The sequence below is a fragment of the Cyclopterus lumpus genome, chromosome 3 (assembly GCF_009769545.1).
Source record: "Cyclopterus lumpus isolate fCycLum1 chromosome 3, fCycLum1.pri, whole genome shotgun sequence".
In the NCBI taxonomy this organism is placed as follows: domain Eukaryota; kingdom Metazoa; phylum Chordata; class Actinopteri; order Perciformes; family Cyclopteridae; genus Cyclopterus; species Cyclopterus lumpus.
In genome coordinates this window covers 15,376,474-15,401,391 of record NC_046968.1, presented here as the reverse complement: position 1 = coordinate 15,401,391, position 24,918 = coordinate 15,376,474, and the positions used below count along the sequence as shown (strand labels likewise).

The following is a 24,918-nucleotide window of genomic DNA, read 5'->3' as shown; positions in this document are numbered from 1 at the left end:
TTCACCCTTCTTCCTTGGGAACAAACCCAACATGTAGCAAACATGAAAATATCACACTTGGTCTTCCAACAGTGAAGTTCTGTCCTTAAATAAAAAAAAATCACATTAGTTCACTCTTATTTCTTTAATTAAAAACACCCATCAGGTGTTCAAGAGTGTTATATTTTTGTTTAATTGTTAAAGAATGAGCACGATTGCAAAGTTCTGTTTCTAATATTTAGTTGGCCCTCAGTGATTTTACATCATAAAATTGAATCAACACTTCTTTAAAATAGTTTAAATAAAAACGGAACACTATAACTTTCATGAAGGTAGGATTTATTGCAGAACTGTTGCAGTAGATAGACTACATTAGTTTAGACAGCAGTAGCTAATAAACTGGCAACTAAGTGTACATTCATCAGGTATTCAGCAACCTTATCTATCCTTGTAGTTTGGTGCTGGGTGCTTGTAGGTTGGGTACATTTGAGTTGTATGAGCTTTTTATGATGCTTTGTAGCTGCCTACAGAAGAGCATGTTTGTTGAGAGAGAAAGTGTGTGTGTGTGTGTGTGTGTGTGTGTGTGTGTGTGTGTGTGTGTGTGTGTGTGTGAAACCGTGAAGTTGCTAAAAGAAGGTAAAAAGCTCAGAACAGCTGCTGAGTTGGGTGATAATTCTTTATGGGGGGATTTTAACATTGCACACGCATTCATTGTTCATATTGATTGTAGCTTTGAGGAATATTTATGAGAAAGGAAAGGATACCATGTTTCCTGATGTTGTGCATCTTTCACAGCAGAGCAGCACTGGTTCTCCCAATTCATTGTATTTGTGTTTGTCCCTTTTGCCTTTTGTGAGTAATCTTACTGTGCAGCCTGTCTGTGCTCGGAGAAGAGAGGGGACCCTTGAGCCGTGGTGGGAGATGCTAATTAGACGAGATGACAGCCAGTGGCCCAGAGAGAAAACGCTGACCATTGTTACATTCAGTGTGTAAAAAGACCTCAGTTGGGCTACAACATGTCACATTGCTGTTGTCACAGCACCAAAATGTGCTCTTAGTGTCAAAAATAGAAGTTACATTAGTAATGCAAGTTTCTCTATTGCAATAAATAAAGAAAGTAAGACTGTTGACTATATATATATATATATATATGGAAATATATATATATATAAATATATATTTTCCATTAAGCCTTTGACTTTTAAAGAGGAAATGAATCTGCTGTGTGCGAGCAGCCAAACAACATGTTTGTCAGGATGAAACTTATCTATAACTCTGCTCACTGGAGCGTGATTTCTGGTGAGAGAAATGTCATAGGCTTTCTACATAATAATTAAGTACATAAATAGATTGCTGAATGAGAATTGATTGGCAGCATGACAGTTGAAAATTAATTTATAATAATATAAAATTGTCACCCACATTGTCTACAAAATGTATTTATCACATTTCAGATCGGGTATTATCTTACCTTCACAGATAGGTACCTGAAAACCCCATCGTTGTGCTTTCTCATCCTTTTCTTTGGTGTTGAAGTGCTCAGTTTGAAATGATTCGGCTTAGTGACGCATACGAGGCCCCCGGGAAGCTGCATTGAACCTGGTCAAGGGGAATCAATAGCTATCGTCTTTCTGTTGCGCTGCTTGCTGAGCTATACTTTGACTTGAACCCGAGAACCCGTCCACGTGTGTTGATCTGTAATCACAGACGTTTACTGTGAAGATTGGACTTCTGCTTTTACTGGAGTTGTTTGTTTCAGTCGTGCCTCTTGGATTGTATGGAGCCAGTTCAGTGCATATCATTTGTTAGATTTTTAGATAAACAAAGTTGACTTGATATTAAAAAGTTGTTTGTTTTCTTGCTGTATTATTTTTCAGAGCATACACAATTTCTTCAAATCTGATTTATTTATTTATTTGAATTTGAAAGTGAACAAGAACAGGGTATTGCATTTTACTGAGGCAGATGCAATTACAACATGGACAATCAATAACTAACAATATAGTTTCAAACAGCCACTACAATTGAGGCATCAAATATTTTTACAGACTATATCTCCTAAATCAGATTCCAAAGATCAGATAGTATATGTTTCTATATATGCCAGATGGGCTTTGCTGTTGGTTGCAGTTATTCATTTTATTTATTTAACTGTTTGACTTTTGAAGCATAGATGTTTTCTTTCATTTAATGAGTTTTATCAAGTTTTAGTGCTTAGCTGTCTGGAAGTAGCCTGGCATGCATCAATGCCAAATCATGAACTTGCTTTTTGGTACATCAAAGCACATTAAACAATGCCTATTGTTGGTCCTGATTTATATAAAGCAAACTAAATGACACTATGGAAAAAACACTTTTTTGTCAGCAATTTCTAAACTGGAAAGAAACCTAGTATCCCGCCCCTATTTAAGAGTGAGATGTTAATCAAACTTTAGATTTAACATAAGCCTGCCCTTTTGATTATCTGTTGCATTCTTTTCTGTCAGCTTGTACAGTTTGTTGTCCAACAAAAAATCCAAACTAAGTTCCAATTGTAGAAAACAAATGGTTGGTACTTTTGTTTGACAAATGACTACTCAATTATCAATATAATTGCCAAGTCATTTTAAATCAATTAATTGCCTAATGGTTTCACTAATTTAAAAAGATTTAGTATTTTCCAACTACTTTTCTCTTGTAAAGTAACATTCAGGGAACCTGAGCATGTCTTTATTTCAAGTGTAATATTGTCTCTATGTGATGTTTTACTCTGAAAACATAATGAAAAACTAAAATCACAGGGACACTGCATACACCTGTGTCTTTAGTGACCAGCATTGCATTTGTCATTGTGATGCAGCTGTTGTTCTCTACTTCTTCGTCGTGCCTCTATCTGAGACAGGAGCAGAACATGTAAATACACTGCATGTACGTTGAGCTATGTGAGTAACCTGTACTTGCTGACTGAGTCGTGCATCTCTCTCTCTGACAGGTATGGATGAGCGGACCAACCAAGCATCTTGGGCCCCAGGTGACAAGTCCAGTCCCCCCTATGAGTGCTCCCGGGTAAGATGACCCTCACCTTAACACCTCTGAATGGCCTTTCTGCTCCACAGCACATCATTTAACACTCATTACATCAAACCGGTACATTCACAATGTTTTAGTCTCAGTTTATCCAGACTACCAGTCATGTTGTATGGCCTGTAATAGACACATTTCTCTGCGACAGAGAGGACTTGTTAATGTTGTCACGGATTAGATTTCTTTACATTTAGTCAAATATGTTATACAGATCACAGGAAACCCGCACTGGAATCTGATATTATTGTGGAATCACGCTTCCTTTAACTCATAGAGGTCTGTTTAAATATTTAATTGAGCAAATAACCTTGCTTTGATGATGTAAAATAACGAGCTGTTTGTGTATTTGAAAACTGTCCGTCAACATTAGTGAAACAAGCCAACTGCAGGAGATTCATGGTTTTAAGCAGGTTTGATTGGAATTCACTTTCATTTTCTTGATGAATGAATGATAAATACATGACTGCTGAACGCTCGTTGTTTGACTTGTATTCCTGTGCCCACAAAGGGTTTACACATGCTCAATGTCTTTGTAGACATTGCAGTAGTGTATGTACAGCAAATTGTATTTGCAAATGGCACCCAGTTACTATTTGATGGCTCTTGATGGCAGCCAGAGGCAAATACACCAATTTATATGACTTCGGGTCATATGAGAAACAACAAGAAAAATGATTTTTAGACAGACTGTTACAAGTATGAGTAGTTTTTGGTTGCAAATCGAAACAATTATTTGTCCGTATACAGTATACAGTTTAGATTTCAATTTATTTAATTTTATTCTGTACTATGTTAGGAGAAGGTTGGTCTTCTGTGCAGCCTTAATACTTCATATTATACATTGATATTTGTGATAGTTAGTGATCATTGATTTAAACATAAGAAGAAAATGATATATTATATTATTATATTTTTTAATAAATTGACTATTGTCCGTATAATGCAATGTGAATTGTTGCTATTGACTTAAACATGCTTTAGTTTATTTAACAGGGACAAAGTACAATCCAGTTATTGCACTAAAAAGAGTCATACATGTGTAATGCATTTGTATAATAATAATAATAATGACTGAAATTGATGAAGAAATGGTGCATATTAAACTGCATCTCTGTGGTTCTATCAAAGTGAGAACATCTCACTGTTTGTGTGAGCAAGTGTGAACAGCTCTCTCCCTGTTTGTTTGTCCCTCACACATTGGTTGTTCTAGATGCCCTGTATGAATTTCATTTAATGTCAATCTCCTGTCACTTTCAATTAGATTTCAGTTAAATGTCAGAGCCACTCGGCCTGCGTTACCTTGTTTATTTCTCTGTGCCCTTCCCGAATGAACATCTACAGGCTATGGTAACAAAGGCAGCTTGATTTGAATTATAAGACAGAGACGCTTGAGAGATCTGTGCTCCAGGTGCATATAAATGAGTGTTTCTGACATTGCAAGGCACAGCATCAGCCAGCAGACAGCTGTTTGCACCACCATAAGGCATGCAATAAAACAAGCACATGCCACACTCTCACACACATCTATATACACCTTATATTGATATGAAATTGATTTATATAGCCTCTACAATATTACATACTGTATATTCTGCTATTTATTCAATGAGCTGCACTTCTTATGAACCTCAGAAGTCTACAATAGTCTGTTTACATTATTTAATTTCTTTCAATGAAAAATGCATTTTAAGACTTTTTTATAAAACAGATATGAAAATTATAAAATTATAAAATGCACATATAATATATGTTAATAGTATATTTATTCATAATGCACAAGGTTACTGAAAATGGAGATGAGTGGTGTATGTTGTAGACAACATTTTACAGCCAATCCACACTGATTACGTAACTCGTATTCCGTAGTGCGTCTTATTCCCCGCAGCTGGTTTGATTTCTGCAAATTTTCTGTGACAATAAAAACAAGCCACCTAACAATATAATAAGTCTTGCTCACACGATCAAATAGTTTTTCTTTAATATTAATGTCATAATTGTGTTCATACTGTCTCACAACTTTATTTATATTGATGTATTTGATCTAGCAAAAATCAAATAGTATCCACTTTGACAAACAAAATAAATAAAGATAAAATCTATTATAGATATATGTCAAAAATAACATATAGTCATTGTGAAGGGTTTACTATAAAACCTGAGCATAAAGGAAAAGCGATAACGTTAAATCAATTATGTCCATTGTATACACACACAGTTAATTGATGATTGTGTGATAGTGCAAACCTTTAATGTTTCGGTGGAATGCACAGAATGTGAGCATCATGTCCGTCTTGGTGTGAAAGGTTTGATTGCATAAAAGCCCTCCATGACCCATCCATTATTCAGGGTCGTGGGGGGCTGGAGCCAATAAGCTGACAATGGGCGGAGACGGGGTTCAACTTGGCCAGATCGCCAGACTATCGTCAATTAATATTTCTTTTTTTTCATCCCTGTAAAGGCCTTAAGGAAGCCACCTACAATGAACTGACAAAACACATCATGATATGTAACGTAAGTGGGCAGACTAGCTTAATATAGATCTGTGATACCACCATTAACAACGATTTTCTATATTGCGAAATGAGCATTCGTTTTGTGTTGTAGTGCTATTCCAAACCATGTTTTGCCACCATTTCTAAAAAAGAGGGGGGCTGAAGGTCATTGCTGCACACTTTGGGCTAGAGGCTCACATTAACACTAATCTTACATCTTAAATCGCAATCTTAAATTGCCATTTCAATCAGATATATTTTAAAGAACTCATCTAAAATTGAGAACGCTAACTTTAAATGAAATTGTGCTGTGAATGCTTCATGTTGAAAAGCTGATGGTAAAGCTGACGGTGAATTGCAGGCTTTAAAAGTTGAACAATGCCCATAATATATTATCTGGACTATTTCAAGGTGTGTTGAAATACTGACACTAATCTAACTTGCTGGCTTTAACAGTTGAATAATAGGCCCATAATGTATGAAAGATGTGGAACATTGTAAGGTCTGAATAGAGTTTAGCTGAAAGTATAAACAGGTGAAAATAAAACAATTCTTGAAAAACTGTGATTTTTTAAGTCCTGTATGTCTGTGTGTGTGCGTTTGTCAAACTGCACTAATTAGCTCATCTCAATCAGCTGCAATCAAATGTTGCCATGGTAATGGCAACAGCTGAGGCGCTGAGGCGCATGTCTCAACCCCCCTGGTTTCCCAGTCAAAAACCGTGAGTCCAAAATATTATCACGAAGCAAAAAATTACTGTAGAACGCGTTTCTGAAAATGTTGGTCTCAGTTTCCATGGAAGTCAATGTGTCATATCCTTGGCCCTCTGTCCACTTTAAGGCTCACAGCGTCAAATGTTGAAGTCGGTTTGCTTACATTAGCAACATTGTATGAAAGAGAATACAATTACCTTTAAAACTAAAATGATGAAGATGAAGATTATAAATGGTGGGAATGAGAGTAAGATAATTCTTTATGATTGTAAGGCTCCTCTAGCTCTTTAAACATTTCATCCCACACAAAAAATGGAAACAACTAAGATCCTTTTTATTAAGCTTCAAAGAATGATAAATATAAAAAAATGTTTTAATGAGATTTGAAAGTTGAATAAAACCCAGAATGTATGAAAGATTTGGATATGTTAATGGTTTGAATGGGGTTTCTACTAGCTGAACATATGAATGATACGGATAAGAGTGAATGGATAAGAGTTGAGAATGCATGAAGTCTGGAAATGTTTCACTTCTAAACATTGGGTTGATTCATTTGAATGTAGAAAGTTAAATACATTCAGTATCATAACAGAAAGAACTGGAATGTCCTAAATAAGCTGAATGTTTGATGTTTAAACAAAGTTTCTACGTTGAAAAATGTAGAAGAATATAAGTGGGCTTTCAGCATTCATACTGGTGCATATGCAGACGTGTTTGTGACCCTGAGATTTTATTTTCTTCTCCTTGATTCTGAAAGTCAGTGGTAAAAGGCTAACAGTGTGTGTTATATTGTAGAATAAGCTTGGGTATTATTCTTTACGGTGCGACTATTGCCCTTAGTCGTAAGATGTTTTTAGGATTGACTATAGTTTCATTCAAATACTCTCTTACTAATATGCTCTATTCACAATATCTGTCCAGGGCTCTCAGAAGAAAGCAGTGCTCCATCTTTCAGTCTGTTTACAAAGGGGATTCAGTCTTTTCCCTGAGCTTGTTTGAGCGGGTTAGCTCCGAGTGTGTGATCAGTCAACTGTGAACAGTCCCGAGCCCGCCGTGCTGACCTTGGCTCCCAGCCAGCCGCTGTATCCTGGTCAGCTGTGGCTGTAGGCTGGCGGTCTGTCAGTCGGGGCTGTGCCCGCCGCCACCGCACGACAACCCCCATTTGCCCAGCGCCCTGCCCTGCATCTATCACGACCACATCATCATTTCTCAAGCGGCCACATGCAGCCACATGCTCACCTGGGACGCAGCACCGAGTGGGAAAGAGATGACTTTTTAAACGTTGTGGCGAGTGATTGGAGGAAAAGGCCTGCACGCCGCCACGGTGATCTGACAGTTATTTAGCCAATAGTGCCAACGCTGCCCTGTGGCAGGAGTGACAGCGTGTGTTAGTGTCTCAGATAGATGTAGGCCACCAGTGTTTGGGAATGAGGAGGGATCTGTGATTGATGATCCAACAGTCCCAGATGTTTGCATTGACACACACACACACACACACAATGGGCCTGGATTGACAGTGGTGGTCATAACAAACCAAGTGCTTTCTAATATGTTGTCAAAGGAGTAGTTTTACTTTTTGAGAAACTTGCTTTCTGGCAAAGAGTTAAGTGATACGATCAATAGCACTCTAGGATTTGTCTGTTTAATAAGTTGCTTTAGCCAGAGTGACAACATGGCGAAACAACCAGATCTAAAACTCACTAATTAAAACATTTTATTTTTGGGTTGAAAGCAAAAAGCGAAGGCACAAAAAGGGCCAGACCAGCTGATCCGTAGCTTTTGTACTAAAAACAAAAATATAACATGTTAATTAGTTAGCTTTAGAGGTGCTGGTTATAGTGCTTTTCTTAATCTTTGGAGAGAGCCCTATTTTCAGTATTAATGCTGAGCTAAGCTAACTGGCTGCTGCCTAAAGTTTAATGGACACATATAAGAGGGTATCAATCTTCTCATCTAATTCACTGTCGGAAAACACATAAGTGTATTATTTTCTAAAATGTTGAACTATTCCTCCTAGTCTTTGAAGTTTGAAGCATTTTCCCTGTTTTGCTGCCGATGAGAGGAGCTGTGTTTTGCCTGCTTACGTTAGCTGTGTAAGCCTGTGTGCGTTAGCGTGCTCGAGCCTCTCACAGGGCTGTTGTTGTTATTGAGTCTGTTCATGGTGTGATTAACAGTGTGTGCGGCCTGGCAGGAGCACAATAGTGAATCTCTGAGGATTCCCTCGACACAGCACAACACCCCACTGCCTTTGAAATTACTCCATCACCATCCTCTCGCAAAAAAAGATGGATAATAAGATTTACTTTTTTTCTTACTGTATGTTGAATGCAAAGAGTATGAGTTGGTGAAAATGGCTCTATAGAAATGCAAGGGCACTGCTACTCGGCCCCTCTGGTGGGAGTTAATGTAGTTTGGGTAGATGTATTTGACTGAAGCACAGGAGGATTTTCACAGGGTTTAAGATTAGCACTGTAACAGACTATCTTTTATTACATAGGACCCCAAGTTTCAAAAACTATACTGTGACCGATATTTAGACCTAAGCCCCCGAAGCTGATAACTGTCATGAAAAGGCACTGTTAAGCTGAAGGAGAAAAATACATTTTTTTAAGCTGCAGGGGAATGATATGGGATTGCATCTCTCTGTTTCTTTCTCTTCTATGTAACAACACCTTCTTATGAACGGTGGGGTGATATATATAAACCTGTTATAGATAAAATAGTAGAATCAAGAAGAAAACTTAAATGTAAACACATTTAAGGTTTAGATGTTTGTTTCATAGACATATTGTGATACGGATTAAACACAGGTTTCAGCAGTTTCAGTTGTTTTCTAAGAGCTGAGAAACAGCACAAATATTGACATCACAGTTTGTTGGTGCTGACATGTTGGCAATATGCTGAAGAATTTAGTGGCAATGTGTTTTAATTCCCAAACTTGTGAAATTTGGCCAAGAGATGGTCTAACTATGGTATAAAAATAAACAACTAGCCTGCAGAACCTTATAGTGCCAACGTCATGATAACATCACTGTTAACCGGACGCAAAACAAAGGAAAGACTGGATACAAACACAAATCCCCTCAGAGTAGTACGCTGAAGTTACACACAATGTGTCATCTTTCTGTGTTTGTTGGGTGTCACAATTAAAGGAGTGAGGCTCCACCTTGAACATTTCTCAGATACCTTTGAGATGACAAACTGTGATTTGAGGCTCTAGCGAGCTACAATCTTGGCAAAGCGTTTCGGAGATGGAGAGACAATGTTGCTAATAATTGAGCTTATTTCAGCCATCATGGCTGCTGCACTGCAAAGGTGAGCTCAGATGGCCAAACTATATGAGAGATGGAGAAAAAATATTGCTACTTATTTAGCCTTCAGTCTTTGCGAAAGCCAAAATGATTAGCAACATTTTCTCTCCATCTCTGAATTACTTGGCTGATGTTGTCAGACTCTCGTTTGATAAGTCTGTCTTCCTTCTTTGTGTTTGCTTTGCAGTGTAGGCAGCGGTTGCCAATGCTGTTTTTCTCCCCTTACATTTCTTTTTCAACTATTACACAAAAGATGACAGTTAGCTAAACAGTTGTGCTCTCCTCTTTCTAATTAGTGGAATGTCATATCACTCAATTAGGGAAGTTGCCCAATAATGTGCTTAATATTCTGATCTCTTCCCCCAGGGTTTCACTGACAGACCTCATTATGGCGATCATCTGAGTGACAGTCGATTAGTGTCTCATGAAGGATTGTCCCCAACACCTTCCATGAACTCGAACATAATGGGTAAGTAAGTGATTCTCTTCAACTCACCCCTCACATGCCCTTTGGTAGTGGAAAGACATCCTGTTTGAGAATTGCCTGATTGAGGTTAAGGCACATCATGCATCTGGAGGTAGCAGTACTGAAAAGCTTGCCAGGCTGCAGGACTATTTTTTCTCCATCTCCTGCTGTCTTTATTTCCTCCCTTAATCCCCCTCCCCTCTCTCAGTATCTCCCTCTTCCTGCTCCTGTGATGACCCTCCCCCGGGCTAAAAATCAAGCCATCAGTATAGCTTTCTGTCATAAGAAGCCGTCTCCTAGACATCAAAACCACCCTCAGCAACTGCCTTTGGCAGCATGGTAGTGACTTCAGGGTGCAAGGTTAAACAGACGAATGAAGACCTTCTCACATTAACATCTAAGGTTTAGAATTCATTGGAGATTATTTCATTTTCAATATTTCTTGCTTGTCATCATTGTTTTCTTGATTGAACCACCTTTTGGTTTCATGATATAAATGGGAAGAATTCTATATTTGCATATTATATTTAATTTCCAGTGCAGAACAGGAGTGATTTCCTTTTATTTGAGTGTTTCTTAGACATGTAATATTATCAGAAGTACCCTTTTATCAATACCATTCATTTCACGAATATTATTAGTGTAATTTAACACTATTCATTAAATAAAAGTAATACATTTTTTTTCATGTCCGACAATGTGTATTTTATAGTCAAATTACATTTTTCTGCCACTTTGCATTGTACAAGCTGCATATTTTAAGCCATTTATCCGTTACTTTTAAAGCGATCTATTTTCACTTCCCTGCTCTCTTTGGATCTAGTTTCCAACAGGCTCAGAACGTGTGGTGTTCAGGTGTAACAACTGACTCAGGTTGGCGAAGGTGTGGCTGCTGGTAGTTTATTGGCTTTTGTGACAATAAATTCCCAAAAGATTGTCAATTTGTTTGTTGATTTTCCTCCTTCACACAGATTTGTGTATTTCTTTATATTGATTAAATCATAACTTCTTTCTTAATGATCACAAAAATACCGTTTGCAGCAACACGTGGTACTCTAAGTACACTAAGTTTTCTTATAATAATTAAAAGCTGTGTGTTATCCAGCTCTTTGCACTGGCATTCTTGTGATGTGTAACCACTTGACAGTTTTACGGCTAACTACATCTCAGCTCATTATGTAATGGCCCTGGAGACTGGTTTCCAAGAAAAGCGATTAGTTCACAAATGGTTGCTGCTGAATTGAAGCACAATGTTATCTTTCTTGTAATTGATCACATGACTGTTTCAGACACAAACGCACACACTGTGTATCTCAACCCTTTTCAACTGCATCTGTAATTATACTGAACAGCTGCAGAATGTGAATGTGATCTGTTGCAGTGATGTGTCAGATTTAGACAGCGTGATTGTAAACTTGCAAATGTCTGAGCTTATCTCAGACTTGGAATTCAAGATGAGTTTAGTCTTGATAAATTGTTTTTCCACAGTAATATCTGGGACTTACATACATTTATGGAGTTTTCAGAACCTCATTAAATCAGGTCTGAAATGTTATTCCTCCTGGTTACAACAACCACACAACAGTTATACCTAACCTTTAATTTATCCTGTAGTAGTGAAAGCAATGGTTGAACGGAGAAGTCAGTTAATATAGTTTCTGAACTGTTGAATGGGTTGTTTAGCATCTCAGCATCTCTGGTGGTTGTTACACAGCATACAGAGTAGTTTCTAAACTTCTGAGTCCAAATAGTCAGTCGTTCCATCAGGTATGTGGAAAGAGTGGGTTTTTCCTGAGGCTGTGTGTGTTGGAAAATGAAATATGTGTGTGTGTGTACAGTGGCAGCTTCAACTGGCTCATCAGGTAAATTGTGGTCAATTTACCTGATGAACAAAAATATATTTTTTAATTTACACAGATCTGTCCTTGTTTTTGCTTTGGTTGCAAATACATCACCATTGGAAACACAGTTGCACACGCTTTGCAGTGGAAAACCAAACAGACGAGTCTTTTCTTCCTCTTTGGCAGCTTTAGCTCCTCTTTGGCGCCTTTCCCCGTGCACTGTGCTGATTACAATACAACGCCAACACAACAGCATAATGCCACAATTGAAGTTACAAATGACAGAAATCCACAAAGTACAACACTTGTAAATAGTTAAGACACCCGTCAGAGTTTTGTCAAATGTTAGAGGTTGGACCCAATTTGATGGAGTCGGTCGCCTCATATTTGTCTATGCAGGAAAAAGTTACTTTGTAAATTTAACACCATAATTATGTTACTTCCTACACAATCCTTGCAACACAGGATACAATGATTGTTGTCATGATAGGACTTCCTTGTATGTTCCCCTCTCACATATATACAGCCCCTTAATGCTAGTGTTTGCGAGTGAAAGTCCTCCCAACGGGTTCAGGGCTCTGGATACTGTACATGGGCACTTACATATCAAGTCAACTTCAAAATAACGAAGCTGAGAAAGCAACCTGATCAATTGAACCATATGTCACATCACTTCTTTTGTTAAAAGCTGCACTTACAGCTGCATGTAGGTTCTCCACCGGCGTGAGACAAAATAATTAGTCACTAGTCTGTATTCAAGTGGAAAAAAAGCCAGAAGACCCTGGATTGCAGAAATAATAACAAACAAAACTAGCCCACCTGTTTTACAACTGTAGATTCTGTTTAAATGTAAGCATTTAAAACCAATTTGGATCATGTTTGATGAAAATGTGACATAATTTAGTGGCCGACAGTCAGCTTGGTGTGTCAGGGCCCTTAGGACCTCTTCGTGTTTCCTGCCACCTATTCAGTGTATTCTTGTTCCTGATGGGTGATAAAGTGTTCAATGACATACTTTACATGCTATAGTTTATCAGCACAGTTGATCTAAACTGTGATTTGTATTTAAAAAATACAATGCTGATTCAAAATCTTCTTTTGGAAAAAATATTAAAGTCTATCAGTCCTTATTTTAGTGAAGCCATGTATCTCCTGATTATCAAATAATATTGCTACTTGGCCAAATAGCTTCAAGATTAAATACAATTTTATTTAGGGATGTTTTTATTGAACTTTAGTCTGGAAATAAATAAATAAAAAACCCTACGGACGTCTGTGAAAGTCTGATCCTCTGTGCTGCATCTAACATGTGCCCACCAAATGTTCAAACAATAGTATTAATGTAGATCAAAGGAACCAGAGACAAACAACACGTAACTATGTATTATGTAGTGTTCTGATCTTGTACTGTATATTATGGTTTGCATCTGGTTTAAATTTGGTGTACTCTTAAAACGCTGGACCAACAGTGGACCTCTGTACTACTGAAGCTCTCAGCTACAGCTCAACACTTGGAATAACACATAATAATAATACCTGATCACAAACACACTAGACAATATCAATAAGCTGCTCTGTGTATAGCCTTGTGCTAATGCACTGCTAATTATCATTTTTTTTTGTGTACAGTATGTGGTTTGAGTAATAAGGTATTGTATATACATTAATTTGCGTAACTTCGACACGCTCTCATAGGACAATGGAAAACATGAATCAGTGTGTATGTCGCTACAGTACAAACATGAATCAGAAATGTCTCTCGGTTCTCTGGATTTGAAGGGGTTGTACAGTCATAGCATTGGTAATAGATGGCTGAGATAAAGGGGCTCACAAGAGAAGAGTGAGAGGCTTTGAAGCTGGATGAGGTTTTGGGTGAATGTCGGGAAACCACAGGTTGCTTAAGGATGACACTGTTCTAACAAGGGGCAGACTACGGATCAGCTGGTCTGGCCCTCACGTGCATCTTAGCCCCACCCTCTTGTGCCACAATCCTCTTACTAATCCGCACGTCATCCACTGCATGCTGTCGGACAGGTGGCAGCCACATTGTTCCTGCTTATTATAGGGCACTCTGGAACATATATTCAGTCTCAGCCTTGTGCGTTCCTGTTACTCAACCACTCATTAGGGCTGCACAATATGAGGAGAATATGCGATAACGCACACTCTACTTGTGCAGAGACAGACAGAAAAGTCTTGTGCAGCAGAAGTAGTAACGTTGGATGCTCACTCTCTTTTTTAAGCACCGGCCTGATCGAGCAATATCAGCTATATGTCTTTTGTGATGTGTTTATTGCACAAGTTGAAGTCGTGATGACAATGAGAAAAGATTCAGGGCAGGGTCACACATGCGCAAATGCATATGCAAATGTGGGCAGTGCCAAGTGGGATCAACCACACATGCACAAGTGGACTAAACTTGAACTCCATGTGATGCAAATATGCGATTTGTGAATTTGCTTGGCCACCGGAAGCAAATGTTCTATTCACCCCCTCCATCGCGGCAACATTAACATATATGATAATATTCGCCTACCCTTCACCTCAATTCAATGCGAGCGAAGGGGCGTTGAAAAAGTTTGCTTCTGGTGGCAAAGAAAATTGGCATCGCAAACTTTGACAAAGTCGCAGCCTCTACAAATACCAAAGATCTATGTGTGGTTGACCCCACTTGGCACTGCACCCATTCAGTCCAACAGAGATAGATAGACAAACAAGAACGGGACCACCTGTAGATGTACAGTTTTATTATTGATGAAGCAATAGGCGGTGAAATTACTTTGATCAGAAAGGGTTTTCCCGGCCTCTGTCTGCTCCTCCAAAACATCCTGTAAATTCACACCTGCTGAAATTATATTAATGGTTGGACCTATGATATTGTCAAGTTGCAGGAACAGCCATTGTCTGGATTTCTTTCTTTCTTATTTTGTGACACACAAACATACATTTTCTAAGTCCTCATAAAGTTCAGAAGTGAGCGATAAAGCCGGTTTCTTGTCTATAACATGCTCTCATTCATTGTGATGACCTTTAATTGATTATAAATTACTCCATAGCCCTGTATACCTTTAAACATTTTTTATTTATTTGATTAAATAAATACAAACAGATGGTTTTAATGTTGTTTCTCACTTCTTCTGCGGTGATGACTGCATCAGTTCTTTCCAGCCATGTGCCTGAAGGCATGATATCACCAACTGCTGAGTCGTACTTTCATCCTCACATTTCTCTGGTATCCTTCATACATATTACTCATACAGCTTTAGCCCTTCATGAAAACTAATCAGCTTAACGGTCTCACCAACACACGCATGCAGCTGCATGCATCCTGTCCCATTCTCATGTGGCCTTAACATGACTACCTGTGTTTTTGTCTCACCCACCGCTGCAGATCACCTCACTGGGTGTTGCCATAGCCGACAGTAAAATATCACCAGCTTTAAAGACTCCACATGTTAGTTATACAGAACATTAAACGTCACAATGGACTACTTTCTGTTATTGTTATGTAACTGCTGCATTGCTATGGTCTCAATTGCCATCAGTCAGGTGGAGTTTTCTGTTGCCATGGAGCTGATTATTCAATAAAAAGAATGTCTAGACAGCTCAGTACTGATGTTGAAGTCATGATACATTACAGACAAGCTCCTTGTGTTGTATTACAATGTTTTTCAGACTTCATCCTAACTGAGAGCTCAGTCTCACGAGGGGCTCATTGGAAGATTTAGTTTCAGCTGTGCAATTATGTTTTATGTGATGAAATAATCTTTAACACATTTTGTTTACTGAGAAAAAAACAAGATTTGTCTCACGTGACCAAATAAAGGATCCACAACCTGTGTTACCAGTGCATTATTCCACTGCTTTTTTTAGCAAGACCATCCCTGTGTAGCATTCAAGTGCTAGGATTGGCCGGTAGTCCAAGGTACCTGTAACCATGACCAATGGGCTGTCCTGACCCTAATTACTCGAGGCCAATGCCTCACCTTAAACAATAGCGTAGGTGTTAATTTGACTGGCATGCAACTTTTTAATTTTGCTTTGTATATTGTGTTATTACAGATACTTTAACCTTCATTATTGTTTTACTCTCAGTATGCTCCTAGCCAACATTTTAGTTGTAATATGATGGTTTTGCAAATACCTTATATCCATATTATTTACCTGGATTGATATCTCGGATGTCATAAAATGGTAATCATATGCTGTGTATTTGTCTGTGCTCTGTTGGGTAAAGGGAGCGTAATAATAATACCCTGCTGGAACCTAAAATTTGCATCATATTAGCATTCAGTAAGCGTTTGATGGTGCAGTTGATTCCTCTCCTCATTTGCAAAATGTCTAAACAAAAATCTTCTGTTTTGTGTTGGTTTTGTTTCCTTTAAAACTTTGTAGGGTTGTTTAGGTGACATTTTATTTTTTAAGATACCGTCATACCACCATGCTACATTGGGTAGTGTTTTGTACAAGAATATAATTAATCTCTTTCAGCCTTTTCCCTTTTAATGTCTAATTGTTCCTCAAGGATTTTGGTGAAGTGTCAAATCCCACATCACATTGGCATCCCCATTGTGTTTTTATTGGGGCAGGTGTCATGTGCTAATGCTGCGTCCCGGGGGGGACCTTCCTCAGACCCAGGCTGTGATTGTGGCCAGGTGCTGTCCAGGTGTGCATTTAGTTTTATTTTCACTGCAGAGTGGGTGACAGGTGCTGCCAATGCTGCTGCCTCTCCCAACTCTGCCATTCACACCCGTGTAGACACACTCACACACACACACACACACACACACACACACACACACACACACACACACACACACACACACAGTGCAAGTTGTCATAGTGAGCTTAATACTGCATACATACTTTTTGCACATTTACTTTCTCAAAAGTGATAAATGCTAAATGTATATATGTACTGTATACAGTATATGAACAGAACAGATAGCAGAGATGAGAAGACGAGGAGATGTGCAGCACAGTTTAGTGGATGGAGCCGGTCATTATGCAGAGCTGCAGGGTGTGCTTATCTATTACCGCGGTCAGTTGAGCATGAAGAGCTGAAGACGAGCTGAAAGGGTGCAAATCCCTTTTCTCCATCCACATGCCTCCCACATCTCCCCACACATCCCAGCCCTCCCCGCCCAGTTTTTCAGCCCATCTCGGCCCTGCGCGGCTGCCCAGCTGCAGAGGATCAGCTGTAGTCTCAGTAGGCCTGGAGGGCTGTCTCTCCAAAGAGGAAGGAAGAGCCTGGCTAAGGCCAAGGTATGATGACATAACAAGTCATCACGCCTTCCGATTATATATTTAGCGGCAGGTGTCCTTGTGGAGCTCGTTTGACCGCATTTTATGAAAGAATGCTTGTTATGTATATTTATGTATTTTAGGGTCCAGGATTAGCTACTTGTGGATAACTGTGTACATGTGCATCTGCACATGTTGCACATCAAAAACACAGACAATTCTGTAAAATATATATATTTTGTGCTGAACATTTTTGAGTAAGGGTTAAAAGAAGTTAAGATAAATCCAATTTGGCCTACTTGTATATCCCACATCTCGCTCTCTTTTCCACTCTCTTCGGTTCTTTCCCCCCTCCCCCCTTTCTCTTATTTCTCTCACATCATGCTGCCTGCAGCTGATGCCAAGAAGAATGTTAGAGATTATTATAAGTGCAAAGCTAAAAGGGAAATTATTCATTCAGATGAATGACTGTTAGTGTAACAATTAAAGTATGCTGACTTCGTTGCTTGCCGTTGGCATTGCAGACAGTTTTGAGTTCTCTGGGTAGCTCCAATATACACCAAAAAAGCAAGTGACCGTTGAGTCCTAACCTTTTTCTGTCTTCTCTGCAGAAAGCAGGACTGAGTGTGTGACTCATCTATTTAATTGGATGACTGGACACATTTTTCAAATGATCTCTATACATCGTATTGATACATTTTGCAGTGTTGGCACTGACTTTAATATCTCTTGAATTTCCAGACTTTGTCTTGAGAGCATCAAAGCTAGGCAACAGCTGGCTTCAGTTAAGACAAGTCTGAATAAATAGCTGTGTCTGTAATCTTACCTGACACTAAGTGTTATTGTACACACCTGTTGCACACATCTATATCTGATCCATGGGGCGTTCATAGGTTGTTTTTCCTCTTTAGATTCCTTTCTACATTCGTGTTGTTGGCCTCTGTGCAAATGAAAAAAAACAATACATAATCATTGCAATATCACACCACTGTCTTTTCAAGAGGCACATTATTGGTTCTCCAAAATTATAGATTATAGAAGAGCATAGAAAAGCACAGTGTAGTATGAAAAAAAGATTTATGATATGTACCGAAGGGTATGGACATTTTTGTTAATGAAGATGAGATTTTTGTGACAGTGTGAACGCGAAATACAAAGTAAAAGCATTACGTGGTGGTCTGCTTGCATGTATCACCAATACCAACTTCATGACTCATTTATTTTGTAACGGTTGTGGTGTGAATCCAGATTGAGCACAGATGACTGGATCCCTCCTTTCTTTCTTTTTCTTGAAATGGAGTAACTCTACTACAACATGGAGAATGCATGAACTTGGCCGCTGCGTCCTGGACAATCTCTGGAACATGGACAAGTCAGGTTTTAGGGGAACTTTGTAAAGTTTCTACTTTGAAAACACATCAAAGGTTGAGTCCTCTGTTGAGAAGAGTCTCAGAAAACCTGGTTGCTGTTTAATTCTCGTGCCCACTACTCCGAACCCCCGCCTCCATTTTTTCCACAGTCACAACTGCTCTCCCAGGCGTCTTGTGTCCATGCTGGGTGTCACACTAGATAATGTTACACTCCTTTCTTGTTGGACTGTAGTGGATTGTGATTGGTTAATAAAAAGCAAACATTTGCTTGACAATGCCTGGCACGACCCTCAGAGTGTGAGGTGATGGAAGTGTAGAGAGGCACAACTCTGTGAGACCTTTTCTTCTCAGCTAGGAATATGGAGGTGGGAAGATACATTTCTTTTTGTCAACTTAAAATCAACAAAACTCTTTTAAATGGCTGCCACGGTTTTTGACCAAATATAATGCCATCCCCACTGAAAGCACTCATCAAAAGATGTATCCCCTTCAGGCTGTTGATGTTTTATTTAGTGCAGGCTTATGTACTTAAAGGGTTTGCAGGGGTTTTCTGTGTAAGGAAATATGCCCACAGTGCTTGGAGCTGGATCAGCATTCCTAACCCATGTGTGTATCCTTTTCTTGTCCTTCACCTCTGTTGTTTTACTGTTCAACAGTTGTTTGGCATCTACTACCAAACACACAACGCCACTTTGATGTCACACACTGACTTAATTACAATATCCGACTCAGGGACATTTCTTCAGCTTGTTAAATGTGCTCTTGTTTCCAGCCTTCTCTCAATCGGAGAGGGACAGTGCTGGTGAGCTCACATGTGAATGTGTGATGCATGGGGAGCATGTTGGCCCTATCGAAGGGGCATCCATTACAGTGTTGGTGCCCACATGGTGGGAGATGTTATTAGGTAGCTCATTGCCTTCCTCCTCAGAGAGAATGGATGTGTGATTATGAAGTCATCAGCCATGAACCACTGAGGCTGCGGAGGAGCACCCGTCCTCATGGGTCCTCAGGGTGCCATTGATTGGTGACCATGTGTTTGTGCCTGATAGACTGTGAAATGGTGTGTTGCTGCACGGCTGTGTCACACCTGCGTCCCACCAAGGTGATTGATTGGTTTGGTCATGTGGAATGTTCCCATCTGGTCTGCAGTAATGCATTTTTTTTCTCATTCGTGAATAACAAGCGCTGGCAGGTGAATCGTTGGGCTGGGAAAAAGGCAAAATAAACAGTTTAGTTAGTGTAAAGGGCAGCAGCTCCTGATTTTGAAAGTTATACTTCAGGGCTAAAGAATGTTCAGTAAAGTCTTTAATATCTTTGATCCCTTTCCAGATTTCTAGTCTAATTTAAAAGCATGGGAGGTAAGCATTCCCTCCCCTAAGCCTAATGTGTTATTTAGTTTCTCACTCCTGCCTTCCTCCTAGTTTGATTTCTCTTAATCATGGTCCCTCTCCTTTAATTGATCTATTTATTCCACCTAATGGCTAATTAGACATCAGGCTGCATGAGCAGATGCATTTATCATCATAGAACGTAATAATCAGTGACATTTCAACAAAGAAAAAAATGAATATGCAAATAAGAACTCATTAACATTTGCTCTTGCTGTTTTGAATAATGTCAAAGCTGACAGGGCTGTACGTAGAAATTAATGTCACGCTCAGGGCAGGGGAGACATGTTTCACAGTGTTTTGTGGCTCCATCATGTATCTCCGTCCTACTGTTGTTCCTACGGATGGGCTGTAGACATTCACCCCTAGCTAGGGAGGGAGGAAGCTCCCCTCCCTGTTTCCTCATCCTCTTTGACCTAATCTCTAGCCCAGTCAGCTTTTATTTAATGTCAAACAGAACCTGGTGGAAGCATCAAACAGCTTTGACAAGATGGATGTACTCAAACTCTTGAGAAAAGGAAACAAAAGGGGGCATTTCAAAAGTGAGTGAGTGTACATCTGATTTGTCCTTGTGCCGTCTCTTGTTGCCAGAGGAATCTATTAGTAACCATAGAGTCCGTCTAGCTTTACTTCCAAGCTATAAACTTGACTTGATATTGGGTAGAAGATTTGGTTATCACAGAATCAGGGACTTCTTAATTTTTCATGGAAATCAACAGAAAAACCACACAAAGATGTATGCCAGTCTTAAATAAAGATTTACAATAATGTTTCTTTTTGCCATAAATAAGTCCAAATAGGGGGTCCGGAAACTGACTATTAACTTGATAGGATCAATGTTTCGTGGTTAGGTGCCATGGAAGACGTCACATGGTAACATGAGCACAGACACAGCAAACACATGGGATAATTTCACATGGTTTCTACATTAACAACATTTCTTCATCCTGCATTATGAGTTTGTTTTCATGGTCTCATGACTTTCCTTGGAGCGAGGAAAATAGACCTGTTTTCTGGATGGAAAAAAAGAGGCTCTTGGAATGCATTGGAGAGGCGGTGAAGCGCGCTCACTAATTGGTTGTTTTTGTTGCGAGGGTTTTGAATTGATCCCTGGAGGCGTTTAGGTCACTACCTCTCACATTATCAGAATAAGGGGCTGCACTGCAGCTCTGTGATCAATAAGGATGCACACTACAAATGGTTGGCCAGCATGCTTTTTCTTTCAGTCGGATTTCCATGTTAATAAGTATGTGGACAATAATAAAACTATTGCTCACACTTGAACATACAATTATTGAAATTGAACAGGTGCACTGATGCTTTCTATGTGCTCGGTGAAGGGATATGTGGGGTGTTTTATATATTTGGTGTGAATTGATCTCAATATTAATAGTTCACGTTAACACCAACGTGCTTTGGTTGCACAGTTTGTTGAGAAAATGCTCACTAAACAAAATGTCAATAATTTGGTCTTAAACCACTTGTATTTTATAATGTGGTTACTGTGTAATTAACACATGGAAGAAAAGCAAGCTCATGTCAGTAAGGTTTCTGGTTAAAACTTGTGCAATAGAAGAAAACATCTGGATCAAGAAAGATAAACATTACTTCTTTGTGTTAAAACTGTAGCTTTGTGCAATTCACAATTGCAAAAAAAACCATCTTGTGTAGTGTAAATGTTTAACGGGTGTGTGGGACAGTTGTCAATGTCAGTCTATGTCAGCAAGTTTCATCCCAGGAAATAAAACAAGAGATCTGAAGTTACTCATCCCAACCAAACTGAGCAGGATACCCAGAACATGTCAGTGTAGCACTAACATGTGGACTGTATGGACAAAAATGATGGTACATGACAGCAGCCTGGAGTATGGAAAAAATTATGAAAGACTAAAAGCAAGAGATTCTTTGATCTGGTTAACCAATAGCTGATGTACTGGGCACAGCACATTGCTCAGATGTCACCAGGTTGTGTTGACCAAATAATTTGCCAGATGCAGGCACATTATTAAGAATATCCTGCTTCACAGGGCCTTACATTGGGGCAATGGTTTCTGTGCCTCAGGCATTCTAGGTGTGTATGTGAAAGTCCTTGAGTGGCACAATAACAGCAATGGATGCCTTTCAGATCGATGGATTTCCTTCTTGACGGCCGTTCCTACATGCTTCCTAAAAAGCTTGACTGAGCCGGTGCCAATGTGGCAGTGACAGAGAGAGAAACTGTAACTAGACAAGAAAACCTGAAGCTACGATTGCTTCCAAAAGTTCCAATGCATTGACTCGTGATAAGATATTCCACTTATATACAATATAGATATCACTTGGGATTGACAAGACATTGTGTAATTTAGCTTAACACCCAGATCGTTGTACATTTTTGGTTGTTCACATGGCTCCATTTTACTGGAGGCTTTTGTTTCATAAACAGCCAATGACCTGTGTTGTCTCCTGTGGAAAATGTGCAACTACTATAATCTGTTTGCCAGGACAAATTCTGTTAAATATAGATACTTCTACACTTAGTTACACTATCACAGAAGTAGAGTTTCATGCCAATTAGCAACTTAGAATTTATGGAATTTCTAAACCTCATTAGATTGATTTTTCTTTGCATTGGGGTTGTTCTGTGTGATGGCAGTCTGCATACTTAAATTGATATTACTGATGGTGCAGTAATTATGCCACTTAGCTCATGATGCTTCTTTGCATTTTGTACCTTTTGCATGCATTGCTGTTTTAAGGCAGATAATTACTTTTGCTTCCACTCAATCACTGCACTTTAGACTCATTAGTAGGCCTGTGACACACAAAAAAAGAAACACCCGCTTAGACCCGTGTAGCCCTGCTCAGGACAAATGGGCCTACTCAAGAAATAATTATATCAATAATAGTGCTTTTGTGCGGCTGTGGTCACACAGGACTGCTCAGAGGAGGGAAAACTAAGCATATTTAATAACAGCCTGGAACTCATAAAATGATTTCTGTTTTTTTTTTTGTGTTTTTCCTTACCTAACAGTAGGAACCGTCTTTGATTTATAAGCTAGTGTTGCAAGCCTAAATACTCCAATCTGGGAAATGTGTGATTGAACAACTTGTTCTGAGGTTGTTTTTTGGGAAATACTTATTATTACAGTGACCTATTTTCCTCACAATGAGTTACAGTCTGTGTGCGTCAGGGAGGAGATTGTGTCACTGCATGATACAAGTATATTTTATTCAGCTAATTTAGGCTCCTGGCTTTAGAACCGACCAACCCAGCAATATGTTCCACTTGATATATCACTTTGCTCTACTTTACCTCGCCATCATATATATGCATTCTCCTGACATTTGAAAAGCAGTTCGTTCAGCCACGTAGTTGCAAACTGTACATTTCACTCTTTTACAATCAGAGGTTGTTTTCAGGTCGTTGCTTTATTGTAAAGTTTAAGAGGCTACACAAGGATTTAAACTGTCATAAGGACAGGCTTTTTTATTTATTTCTTAATCTGTTTCAGAAGGAAAAATACCTGCTGGAGGTTTACAGCAGGTATTTTGAAGAAGATGGATGAGAGGAGTTACTTCTCTCCTCTCACAGAGATGACATACACAATCAGATAAAGTCGTCAGAGCTGCTGCATCTTCAGCAGGACAGTCTAAACTAACTAAAGAGACATGTCCATGACCTCATGACATGTCCATACAAGCTGAAGTTAATCCCCAAATGCGCTGCCACGTGGCTGCTCCCCTGAGGACTGCTGCATCCTTCTCTTCTTGGTGGGGAAGGGAGCATCATCTGAAATGGGGGTGTGGGGGGGCTGCCATGTCTAGTGGTCAGGTGATGGTGTTTTGGACAGACTTTTCCCTGTGATTAAATACTTTGATCTGGTATTCTATGCTATGAATTTATTGTTTCATCTTCTCCTAACCTACAAACCATAAGTAACAGTAATTGACCGTACCACATTTAAAAGTAAATACAAGTGAGTAACTATCTTGGAGAGACATTGTTCATACATGTGGTGCATCAGATAGACAGAGAACATCATCTTTTCCATTCAGGAGCCTTTCAATGCTAAATAGAAGGTGTCAATCATGTTGAAATAAAGTGACTTTCATACTAATACAGTGGTGTTGATATATTCCTCTCAATGGACAACAGTAGCTTTAGTTTGTTACAATCATAATTTGAAAATGTAATTGTAAATGCTCTCTCCCCATTTACCACGAGAGGAACATGGTTCAGTAAGTACTTTAAATAATACCAAATATAGTTTTATTACATTTTAAGTCTATTATGAATTATTGGAGAGATTTATGCAGGATTCTGAGACAGAAAAGAAGGACATACAATATAATAGACTGAATGTAAGCTTGGACATAGCATCAATGATGCCCAGATACACTCAACACTTTGTTTATAAAAGAATCAAGTACAATTTATACCTGTTTGATAACTCTGAAGGAAAAGGAACAGCATCTGTCATAGCAGGTGACATGTCATGTGATATTGTCGCATAACCATTCAGGATGTTTTTTTAAGTTGCATAAACTCATCAATATGATGGCTGCAACTTATGAGGGGAAATTTTATACAAGCATTTTCCTATTGTAACAAGTAGCGTCGTTGTAGATGCATTGGCAAGAAAGTGGCCATATTGCAATGCTTACAAATGCAGTAAATATTTACGCATGGTATTTTGCCTTGGTTATACTGTGCATTCCTGTGTATTTAGGCTTCACTGTTGATTGACCGTCTTCATAGACTTTCTTTTGTCAGGCTCCACAGTTGTTTGGGGAGCGCAGTGAGGCTGCTTCACTGTCTCATACTGTGGACCGAGACATTGTTTCTCAAACACATCTGTCTGCCCTGGTTGGCCCTGAAACTACAACAGTGACCATCAATTATTCACACAACACACACTGTGTGACAAAACACATGCTACCAATGAATATTTAAGCTAACTATTTTTCCTCAGCATACATTTTAGGAGTGAAAAGGAATTCCACTAAACCACCTTTAGATATTAGACATAAATACAGAAATTCAAATTCTCCATCAAAGGAGATGTTTC

The 24,918-nt window shown here is 39.0% G+C and overlaps 1 protein-coding gene across 5 annotated transcripts in view; it reads left to right on the top strand.

Annotated features, from left to right (window-relative positions):
- The window catches only part of tcf12 (transcription factor 12), a 65,083-nt gene that overhangs the window by 6,636 nt on the left and 33,529 nt on the right, over nt 1-24,918 (top strand). For all 5 annotated transcript variants that reach the window (XM_034559862.1, XM_034559873.1, XM_034559853.1 and 2 more), the window contains exons 4-5: nt 2,951-3,024; nt 9,925-10,027. In XM_034559862.1, the coding sequence (XP_034415753.1) occupies nt 2,951-3,024; nt 9,925-10,027 (177 nt within the window). The remainder of the gene's footprint in view (nt 1-2,950; nt 3,025-9,924; nt 10,028-24,918) is intronic.